Raw genomic sequence first — 12,738 nt, forward strand, 5'->3', positions numbered from 1 at the left:
ATTTGGTTAAATGGAGGAATTTCTACAATAATACCGCTCCGCTTGTTATTGATAACTTTTTATAAACATCGAAATTACATATTATATATATATATATATATATATATATATATATACATATACATATATATATACTATATAGGCATATATATATACGTATATATTATATATACACACACAAATATGTATGCATGCACATACACATATATTTACATATATACATGTATGTAAATATATACGTATATATATACATGTATACATATATATATATATATATATATATATATATATATACACACATATATGATGATTGCTACTTCTTGACAGAAGTTTACCATCTTTTCGGTTGAATGTTGTGCGGATGTGTGCACATAGGTGACTTTTTATCCGGCTGTAAACCTACATGAAAGTACACATATGTGACATTAAAACTATCCTTCTTGTAAAGTTGATCGCATGATAATATTGTGAATCCTCGAATATCGTGTCATGCGACTTTTAGATTTGAAGATTACGCCACAAATATGACAATTTAGCGCTGGCGGGTTTGCGGTACAAGGCTTTTCATAAGACTTTCGTACCTGTCTTTGCTTGTGTGATTTCAGATGATTTACAAAACCAACTTTTGACAAAAGTATCTGCCACATACAGTGCAGTTTCTGTTGCAATTTCTCTGACATTATATTTTCGTCCTGCTTCCTTAAAACAGGTATTAAGATAGCAAGATCTACACGCTACTTTTCAAAAATCTTACGACTTTCTCTGATAATTTTTCTCCACCGTGATCGATCTCTTACTTGGGTTTCCCAGTTATGTTCATCCATCTCAAGTTTTTCAAGTTGTTTTTCAGAGAATTCTCAAACGTTTTACTTGGTTTATGTTTTTGTCTTTAACCACAATCTATCTCGCCATAAAACAGTTTAGGAAGTCTTTTTTCATCCATCCTAAACAAGTATCCAGTGAAGAGCATCTGATATTATATGATTTTCATTTCTATACTCGTACTATTTGACCGTTCATGAACTACAACGCCAGGCGTAAGACTCCTCCAAGTCATTGATCAAAATTTTCAATAAATTTAAATGCCTTCTATATGTTGTCCAAGTCTCTCACCCATGTAGCAGGGTAGTGATAACGCATGTTTCGTAAACACTTAGTTTCATTTTTGATGTGATTCCCCGATCTTACCACACTAGTTTCTCCACTTTGCTAATAGCAGAACAGTTTTTGGCTATTCTGTAATATATCTCGGCGTATATCTACACAATCATCATCATCATGCAGCCCGTCAATCTTGTCGATGACTGGTTGGGGGCCTCAGGGCTTTACCCCTCGGTGTTGTCGTAGTCTCACTCCATCACCCACCTAACTTTCTACCTTGGCTCCAAACTTGCTCGCGCAGTTTAGGTGGAGTATCTGTTGCACATAAGATAGACACCCTCTGAGCCTCCAATGTTCATGTCCAGTGGAGCGAACCCGCGACGACTGGTATCAGAGGAAGCCGTAGCTTCTGGCCGAAAGTAATCTCAGTGAGGTAAACAGTCACCCTATTGTGTCTACTACTACGCCTTTTTTCTGGTTGTGGTTCCATAGCCTTTTAAGGAAAACTACAAGGCAGCAGTAGGATTTGAAGTCAGAGTTCCTATCTCTTAGACTTTTGCTATGATAAGGCCCACAACGCAGAGGTGTTTGATTTTGGGGTTGGTTCCCTAGTCTTCACCCAACCAAGGGCACCCACAAGACAGGGGAGTAGGGGTGGGTAGTGTGCCAGGGCATGTCCACACATCGGTGGGCCATAACACACTACCTCTGGGGTCCCTTACTACTCCCAGATCTCCTACAAATTAAACCTGGGGCCGCAAAGCACCAGGTTACCGTGTGTGGCCAACGTGGATACACTGTAGGACTCTTGATGACGGCGAGGCTATGTACTAGCAGAGAAAACTTATGCATAGCTGCTCCCTTTTTAATTACGAGGTTAGCCAGCGGTGTTAGCTGGAAGCGAGAAGGCATGCAAGCATGAACTGAACACTAACTTATTCTTAACACACTAGACGCATCACATGGCCCTTCCGGATTAAGAATCCAAACGCACACACACACATGCACAATATATATATATATATATATATATATATATATATATATATATATATATATATATACGCACACATATATACACATGTACATAAACATACACACGTATATATACATACATATATATAAACATATATACGTATATATACATATATATATATACAAAAATATGCACATATATAAACATATATTCACACTATATATACACACCGACATGTATATATGCATATATACAGACACACACGTATATATATATATACATATATATATATACATATGAATACACATATAAATCAATATAGACATATCTATACACACATACCTACACACATAGATATATATATATACATATATACACATAAAAAATATATATAGGTATGCATATATATACACATATAGATATATGTACATGTATATACACATATGTAAATGCATATACACATATGTAAATGCATATATACACATGTATATATAAATAAATAAACATGTACATATATATATATCTACATATGTATTTATATATATCTACATGTGTGTGTATATATATATCTAAATGTGTATTTATATATATACATACACGCATATATAAAATGGATGTATATACACATATATGCACGTATATATACACATATATATACATATACTCAGCTATACACACATATATATACCCACACACATATATATACATACATATATATATATATTCATATATACACATACATACTATACATGCATATATATATATATATATATATATAGATTATCACTATCCAATTCTTTATAAAGATTTTAACACGTGCAAAATCTAAAAACAAGACAATCTCCGCTTTTTATGTCTCTTTCTTATTTCAAATAAAGCGAATTCTTATCTACTAAAAGTGATTGAAATGTGAAAAGCCAGGTGAATATCTATCTTTGTAAGAAATCGTTTAATCGTGAATAAGTGAAACTATCTCTTTTGAATTCTCTTTTTGTACAGTGTCAAATGTTTGGGTGAAGAAAAGTGTGGAAATTTGTTTTTTACTTACGGGAACATGTCATATTGGGACCGACCCAGACTCCACCTCCGACGCACCAAGCTCGGAACACGCTATCCCGTCTGGCCAAGAAGCCCGTCATACAGCGATATTCCAACATGTGACCAATCGGAAAGCCCTTCAGAGTTGTGTCGCCATCATGTTCGGCATGATGCACGTTCGGTGGGTCACCACATTCGTTTTTCTCTGCAAGATTTCAAGTGTCAAGTTCACGTCTATGCTTTTTAAGGTATCGTCTTAGCTTACCCCGAGGAATTATGAGACCCGAGATTAGGAAAGAGAAGGATGGATATTTATCTGTGACAGCAGGAAAGTCAACTTACTTAAAAATCTCTTACGTTTCTCTATTTTTTTTGATGAGGATTGATTAAATAGTATTTTTTGATATTTAAGACTTGTTTTCTCATGTTGATTGTTATGTTTACGTTTTTTTTTTCAATGTAATAAGTCCTTATCGTAGTAAATAAAATAATTAATAAAATTCTTCCGGAGAGTGAAGCTTTAATGCTCAGTGCGGTCTACACTCAGAATACAATTGCGAATTACTTAGGAAATTTTCTAACTCTTTTATGACGGAACGGGGATTAAATAAAGGGTTCCATTCGAGATTCCCGAGTTCGACAGACAGATTTCCGAGTTCGAAAATATACACCTGAAGTAGTTCGATGATTACATCAACAATAAGTTTAAGGAGTAGTCCGAAAAATAATACGATTAAAAATGCATTTAGTTTTATCTGTCTCACACGGCGATATGATGTGACGCAAGGATCGGAAATTGGAATTTCAATAACACTCTGCAAAACATGTCTGGCCCGGTACGTCGGAATTCCCGGGTAGGAACGTTATAGGCGATTTACATTGTATTATGTAGAATTACCGAGACTACATTGCAGAATATAATAAAATAATAAAAACGTGTATTAAGTGTCTTTCCCTTAAATAACTTATTTGCGAGGAAAAATAACTGACAGTACATTGAGTTTATTCGAAGTTTATTAGGGTTCGCCAGTCACGGAAGTCACTACTGAAACTCTGAATTGATGACATAAGTAGTGACATTTTCTTGGATATCTAATCCTAAATATACATAAAATGTGAATAAAGTGGATGTACGTGGTCTAATTTTTAAAGGTTTATTGGGTAACTTATTACCCTACATAGATAAGCCATCCAACTAGTACATACCATGGAATTGTTCTAACTTAACTATTTTCGTGGTTTGAGACTTGCGGGACTAATGTCTACTCATATGTTTTCTGTTTTTCCATTCGTTTTTTTTTGTTTGCGGATCTATTTAAATTGTAAACTTGGTACTGATTAATCTGTCTGGTTCAATATTGTTTTTATACAGGAAGGAGACTGGTTTTCATTCATTAATCTTAGGTTTGCTATCCGTGATTGTATTTCTCGTTTCCCGTTTAATTTTCCCAACAAAAGTTTTGACATTTCTATTTAATGTTCTTTTATGAGCCAACGATTCATTTATGTTTAACTTTTCTATATTCTTACTTTGTTCTTAGAAATGTTAATTAAGATAAAAAAATAAACATTTGACAAGTAAGGGTATAAAAAAAAACTAAAAACATTTCGAATAGAAAATTATGATTTGCCTGTGTTGGTGCTAATATTCGCATAAAACGACACCTCAAGCGGTGAAGTTAAAAGAAAAAATAAGGAAAAATTAGGGAAAGCAAACTTATCAGACGTAACATTTTCGAAAATGGAAATAAAACGTATCAATCGGGATAAAAATAAACGCCTCCTTATGAAAGGAGAGTGAAAGCCTTCTTTAAATATCTCATCATAGACTAGCTATTTATATTCTCTCTAGCTCCTAAACAATTTTGGAAAGACCCTCGTATTAATATCACCCCCCACACACATATGTATATATATGTATATATATATATATATATATATATATATAAGTATATATATGTATATATGTGTGTATATATGTATGTATCATCTCTTTTCCATTGTGTTTGTGTGTGTGCGTGTATTTGTGTGTGGGTGACCGAATACATGTATGCATGTATGTTTAGATTGGGAATCGACCTTATACCTATCTAGATATCCTTCCTCTATCTATGAGATAGAGAAGCTCATAAAAACCCATAAAATATTTACTAAATAGACTCAAAGTCCCCTCGCTTACTAAATGGACTTAACTCTTACTAATTGAATTCTTGACCACCATCACTACTGGTGACAAAATGTCTGAGATTGCCATTTCTCTGAAAAACACAATCAGTGTTGGTAGAGATAAAATGTTTTCCAAAAAGAACTTCCAAACTTTTAACTAAAAAAAATGTAAAAATATCTGAGGAAAGCTGAACAAGGCTTGAAACGCGTTATTTAAATATTTAAAAATATTTAAAAAAATGATAAAAGTCTGAAAAATCTACAATTGTTAATAGCTACACTTTTTGAATATATATGTATATATATATATATATATATATATATATATATATATATATATATATCCATATATATTCAAAAAGTATATATATATATATATCTGTATATATATGTGTGTGTATGTATATAATAAAAGATATTGCGAGACTAATGTTTCATCTGTGTTTTTTAAATAGATTTATATGCGAAAAATGTCGAATTACTGCCTTGTTAGGTGACAATATATAATAGTTTTACATCGCGATAAATAACGAAACATATAAATAAATATAAGTTTAGTCCATATTTTTTATTTATCCATACATTTATGGACATATGTACATAAAGTATGTAAAAGTATGTAATTAAAATTTATTTCAATCGGTTATGTCTAAGATTGGAAATAAATATGCTTTGTTTTGTAACGATTTAATATTTCCGTGTGTCATGCTTCATTAAAATAGACGTTACATGGATAATCGCGTAGTCTGAATATACACATAATATTTTCTGTCTACAATAATTCATACAGCAGCCTTCGATATTTAGTAAGATACTCTTAAAGTGAAAAAAAACAACAACATTTGCTGCGTTCTCTTTTTTAGTTTGAAATAAAATCTACGTGATATTTCTGATGCGAATTTGCTTATTCATACGATTTTCATCTCTCGAACTGCTGTTCTCATCGAGAATGTTATTTTTACAACATATAAAACACAACCGCGAATTACTCAAGGCCTCTACTCAGTCAAGGATGACAGAGCGGGAACATGCTACTCTCACGGATTAAAATAAAGGTTCCATTCAAAATTCCCTGTCGTTTCCCAATCTAACAGAAATATTTCCGGATTCAACAAAAAGATTCCCGAGTTCGACAATATTCAATTGAAGAAGGTCGAAGGGTACATCGATCGAAACTTTGCGAAATAACATTAAAAATGAGAACAGTAGTCGGAAGAATCCAAATAATTCGAACATCTTCATTAATGTGGAATGTTTTAAATTCAAATAATATTTTCGTTGGTTCGCCATATTTACTTTTTGAATAGTATTTTCATTAATCTTCATCAAGTTTAAGTTTATAACCATATTTTCTGTTGATCTGCCACACTTACATTGATATTTCCCTTTTAATTTTTATAACAATATTGGTGGTTTATCATGCTTAAGTTTGGAATAGTATTTATGTTGGTCTGTAATATATATCCGATACAGCATTTTCATTCCTAATCACTCAGATTGGATGAACACATATTTCAAATATTTGTTTCATGTGTCCGTTTCTCTGAGTACAGGTTCGAGTTAAAAATAAACAGCTAAAATTAAAATGAGAAACTGCAAATAAAACCCCTGCAAATGTCGTAAAAATTAACAATATTTTGCTGTACTATTTTTTTTTCTCCAAATTACATTTGTTGATATTTTCTATCTCATTTTTTCTTTTTCTACCTTCGGTACTTTTTTTTTATTCAAAGCCTTTTGCGCGGATTAGTGAGTGCGGCAGCTCACACGTCGACGACAGCGCGCAACATTGCTCGCAGACTCGAATTTCGAGTTTCTCAAATGTATATTTCTAAAAATGGCCTGTTCTAAAAATGTACTGCCGTCAAATGACTAAACAGATGACAGGTAGCAAATCAAATTTCCTATTCTCAAATAATTCGACCGGTTGTACACGATGTGTTCGTCACAGAAATTGATTTAATCGTAAACATATGACTACACATCACAAGTTATTATTATAACTGTTATTACTCTTGATGATTATTGGCGTCGATATCGTTATTTATCTAACCATTGCCGTAATTGTCGTTGTTGATGATGATGATGATGATGATGATGATGATGATGATGATGATGATGATGATGATGATGATGAAGATGATGATGATGATATAAATATGAGTATAAACCAGATCGCCACCAGAGAGATGCGAACAGTGCGGGTGCGTTGAGTTAGGTTTATTTCCACCTAAACACCAGAGAAAACAAATGATCGTTGCCAACATGTCTGATGCGATAAAGCAAAGTCGTTTGCAATAGTGATCGAAATAAGGGACGATTATTGGAAATCTGAAGAGACTTGCCACTCAGACTCCAGTGGTACCACCGTATATTGTCAGTAGACAATCACAGATAATGGCCTGTATGCGCACTCTTTGTGACTTAATAATGATAAAATTAAAAGCAATCATCATCATAATCATCATCATCATCATCATCATCATCATCATCGAAACTCGTGGGAATTCTGCAGTTGCATGATTTATCTGTTGTATACTGATGTCATGTTTAAATATAGTTACGGGATTTATCTTCAAAATATATGATGTCCGGCGCGAACACAAACCTCGCGATATTAACGCCTCATCTTTGATCCAAGTGAAACATAATTATCTAAGTAACCCTAAGCATTGCTCAAAAATGGGCGTAGTCACAACTATTGCCATGATTTATTCCTAGTTTAAGCAAAGCAATGGACACCCTATTATGCGTTCTATGTAATTCCTATTTGCTACATTAGTGTAGATATGCACTTATGCAGAATGCGTAGCATGCTATTTTTATTTATTTATTTTTTATTTTTTTAGCTCTGGTGCTATTTAAATATAACTATATACGGTGTAGTTTTTTAATGAAAAAGTTAGTTGGTGACGATGACGACTGCTACGATATCGTTTCATTAAATTGTCAGGTGAAAATGCATAATGGGTTTTAATCGCCAAGTGTAAAAGTAAAAGATCTTCCGAGACTTAAAATCTGGATTAATATATGAAAAAAGTCGAATTCAAAGTATGAAAACTTAGAATAAGAATGTTTTGCTTGATTAAAATATTTAGAAGCTACACTGCGAATATTTCCCCCTAGAGTCCGTTTAAAAAAAAAGGTAGATAAGGTTATATTCAAGTTCCCTAGAAGCACTTCTCTCTTTTAATCGGCCCTGGAAAAGGACACTTTTATAAATTTTTAACCGATTGTTTGTTGTTGGAGACGCCATTTTGTGTAGTTTGAGAGAAGTGCCTTGTTCGAAATTCCCTTATTCCGATATTCCTTTAATCTGATGAACCTATGTGAACAGGCAATGAAACTGACCCGAATTGGAGAAATGAGAGTTCTTTATTAAAAGCTTTGTAAACGAAAAAAAAAAGCTAACGTTAAACTTTTGGGAATGAAAAGTAAACAAAGACTGCGCGAATGTAAAAAAATCTGACAAATGTAAAAAAAAAAAAAAAAAAAAAAAAATCTGGCCTCGTTGGGAAAAGTGGGAGGAAAAATAATTAGTAAGTAAATATCCTGCTACATATTGCTTGTTTTTGAATTATTATAAAAGCTTATAATAACGAATGAAAGTAACTCGTAATATGAGCGAAATCTATATAAGATATTGGCTACCAATCTTATTTTATTGAATCGATGCTTTAGTGTGCAAAGCTATGTATTTTTTTTTTACCTAAGCCGGAAATAAATAACTTAGTTTTATTATATAGAGAATTATAATAATAATAATAATTTCAGGGTAGATAAATGATGACATTTACATAATATGACAGCTCTAGCTCTCTCCCTCGAAACCTGCTGATAGACAGAAAAAAATTGGATCGGCCCAAGGAATATAAAACGACCGAAGAGAGAGAGAGAGAGAGAGAGAGAGAGAGCAATATCAGATCTCTATTGAGAGCAAACGGAGATTAACTGAATCTATGGTGTTTGTTTTACCACTAAATGCCCAGAATCATAAGAGTACCGTCGTTTTCAAATCTAATCCAATGTGACTTTTAATTTGTTTTCCTCTGTTTCGATAAACAGGGCCTGAAAAGAGTCCAGTAAGAACACCAATGATACGTGCACTTTGTTTAGATTTGATTTGAAACTGGCGGTACCCATATGGCTCTCTTTATGTGTGCGTTTTGAGCTAAGTATTGATCAGCTATATTATTTGGATTATTCAATTACTATTCTTATCTTGAATATTGCTTTGGTCCATGTACTCCCCTTACGTGCCTCATGTAGAACGAGAATATTTCTGTGCTCAAGGAATCTGTACGGAATTTCAAACAAAATCCTCTTTTTAACTCACGAAGAGTGTTGATTGTTTAGTCAGCCATGTTTGTTTAGAAGTTTTGAGTTATTCTTAATTACATTATTAGTATCGCTCGTACTTAAGATTAAGTCGCCATACAGCACAAAACTGTCACTTAGAACATGGTATACTTAATACTTTCTATTTTCCGTCTCAATCTTTTGCAAGGAACCGTAAAGGCAACACTAAGAATACAAATATTGTCTCAGATTTTATCTGGTGAATGCTGGCGGCATGTGACCAAGATACCACATGTTAAAGGGTTCTGTTCTTGAGTTCAACAGAAAGATTCCCGAATTTGGTAAGTAAAATTAAAAAAAAAAGTTGATGGTGGCTACTTTAATGTTTAGTAAACCAGAAATAATAATTTATATAGGAAAACATTGAATTTCTAACGTAAATGTATGGTTTTATATAAACATTATAAACACTCGTGAATCATATTTAGTTGTTATTCTTACGAAGGGTGTGCGCTCCTCGATAAATATTTGATAACACTATAGACTAATTTAAAAAAATAGAACCGTATACAGTTCAAAATAAAGAAATACACAAGATAAGATCATATAAGCCTTGGGACTACATACCTCCGTATGACAATGCAATGGTCGGCCACACTTTTATTTGCCCATTCTGATTTGTATTACAGAAAATATTCTCGAATTTAAATTATTACATGACCAAGTTGATATTTTGTACTGTGATTACTGTTATGAATAAGCATCAGTTTTATATATTATTATTATTAGAAAAAAAAATCGGAAATTTAACTGATTAAAACTTTTTACTATAACGCAACGCTTTCTTGTCAAATTTCGATGCCAGGATCAGATAACCAATGTGAATTTATTGGCTACAGTCTCCAGTGATTAAATAACTGAATTTTTCTCCAAAAGTGTAACTTTACATGTCTTTGACTTTAATATTCCCAAATTCAATCTCTTCTAAATTAGATGATAGATTTTTACCTAGTTTAATGACGCTTGTTTAAACAACAACCCGATAACAAATCCGACAGAAAATACGGTTTCTTTTTGTAAAAATAACTATTTATTTAAAAATTAACCGAAATCAGTCCGTTTTATTCTATCAATATTCGTCCATCTGATATATAAATATTTACTGACAGAAAAAAATATTTTAATCTTATTGTAGTGTATATTTCTGTATAAAAGCATTGCTTCCTATTTCCCATAGTCTATTAGAAGATTTTAATCATTTGTATCATTCGAAGTTTTCGGACTACTATTTCTATTTCAGCTGCTATTTTTAGAAGTTTCAGTCGATGTAACAATTTTTTTTTCAAGAGCACCTTTTTAAATGTGTGAATCATTATATTGAATTTGGGAACCTATATGGAATTTCAAACTCTGAATAATTTATTTAATTCATGAGGTAATGTTAATTATTATGCCAGTGTTAGTCCTTTCACTGGGCAACTATATATGAATATATACATAATAAAATATATATATTTTTAATATTTTAAATATATATATTTTTTGCATTCAGTTGCCAAATCATATTAAACTCTGTTGTATAATATTCATACATAATCAGACATTAAACATGGGAAAGAAGAATTTAAAGTTTATATTATCTCACATTAGTGGGAATATACATTATGCTTAGCAATATAGTGTTCAACGATCGTAAACGGAACATCACTTATGCATAGATTGACGTTCTATTATGAATTCTCATAGAAGCTCTATCATTGTCGAAGAGATCTAGAATAATATTTGTTTATATTTATTTCTTCCCTTACAGACACTAATATTTTATGCTTACACAATATTCACTGTGGTAAATAGTATTACTGCACGTAAAACATTTAAACCCAGTTGCAAAATCCCTTTAACTCTGTAATCTGGTTTTCAGCTCCGTTTCACTATGATTGGGGAACTCAGGTCTAGGGAAATTAGAATTAAGACAAAGATCTTCCGTAAATATATTGGAATACTTATCAGTGTTGTAAATGTACAATTTTAAATGGAGTCATTTATAATGCAATGCAATTGCGTCGAATCCCTTTATATTTTATAGCATTCATGAATCGAAAGAGGACGAACCGCGTGTCTCTGTGTTAACTATACTTTGTAAGAGCTAATCGAACATATAACAGGAATAATCACGCCAAATTATATTTAATATTTCATTAGATAGACCCCCAAGAAATTGATTTTATTTTTCTGATTTTATTAGATGAGGATAGACATTTAGATGTGTAGTATCTGGAGGTTTGAACTATTATTCCCATTTTAAGTGTTATTTGTACAAGGTTTCTTTCCTTTGTAACCTTCAACGTTTTCAGGTGTTTTTTGTCGAACTCAGGATTTTTCTAAATTTACTAAGCACTGTATGTATTCTCCGGCAGATCTAGTTTGTTTCTTGAATCGAAAACAAACATATTTGACGAATAATCTTATCCATGTTGTTCTGTTGATTGGTCAATTGTTCATTTTTTTTAAATTTCTACATGTTTTTGCTCTTAGCCTAGTTGTATCTTTTGTTATTTTGAAAAAAAAAATCAGTTATTCTATCCTTCAAAGATTAATGCCATTTTATCTTGATTGATTAATTTGTTAAAATGTATATTTTAAATAATTATATAAAAAATGTATTGCTCACAGATTTATAATACTTTTTAAAGTTTATTTTTGTCAGAAATATATGAATAATGATCAGAGATTTGTTACAAACTGTTAACAGAACTCAAAGGTAAACATATTGTCCTTACAATTGAAGGTTGAGAGTTAAAGGTCACAAGTGCCAATCAATGAACAATCTGAATGGCTGCCAATCGATCTGTATCGATCATACACTTGTTGTACTGCGAGCCTCGTTTGTGCCGGTCGTATAGTACAGCTTGGCCAATTCTAACGACTTATTCAAATTGACTCTGCTCAAGTAATTGCTAATGCCAACGGCTTTGTATTTCACTCAATGATACCAAGATGCTGACACGTCGGCTTAAGCACAACAGAATCATAGCTTGCATATTTGCTGATCATTACCTTTTTGTAACGAATAAGTGAACGTTGGTCAACACCAAATATTAAGGGTGTTATCGAGTATTCAGGTTAAGGGTCTCTAAATAAATTGCAACGAGGTCAGC

The 12,738-nt window shown here is 32.3% G+C and overlaps 1 protein-coding gene across 1 annotated transcript in view; it reads right to left on the bottom strand.

The window, feature by feature from the left end:
* The window catches only part of LOC145292271 (protein lev-9-like), a 1,243,866-nt gene that overhangs the window by 890,035 nt on the left and 341,093 nt on the right, over nt 1–12,738 (bottom strand). The window contains exon 4 of the mRNA XM_080138595.1: nt 3,126–3,320. Coding sequence (XP_079994721.1) covers nt 3,126–3,320 — 195 coding nt within the window. The remainder of the gene's footprint in view (nt 1–3,125; nt 3,321–12,738) is intronic.

This window comes from Euprymna scolopes, chromosome 13 (assembly GCF_053919585.1).
Source record: "Euprymna scolopes isolate OS-2025 chromosome 13, ASM5391958v1, whole genome shotgun sequence".
Taxonomy (NCBI): domain Eukaryota; kingdom Metazoa; phylum Mollusca; class Cephalopoda; order Sepiida; family Sepiolidae; genus Euprymna; species Euprymna scolopes.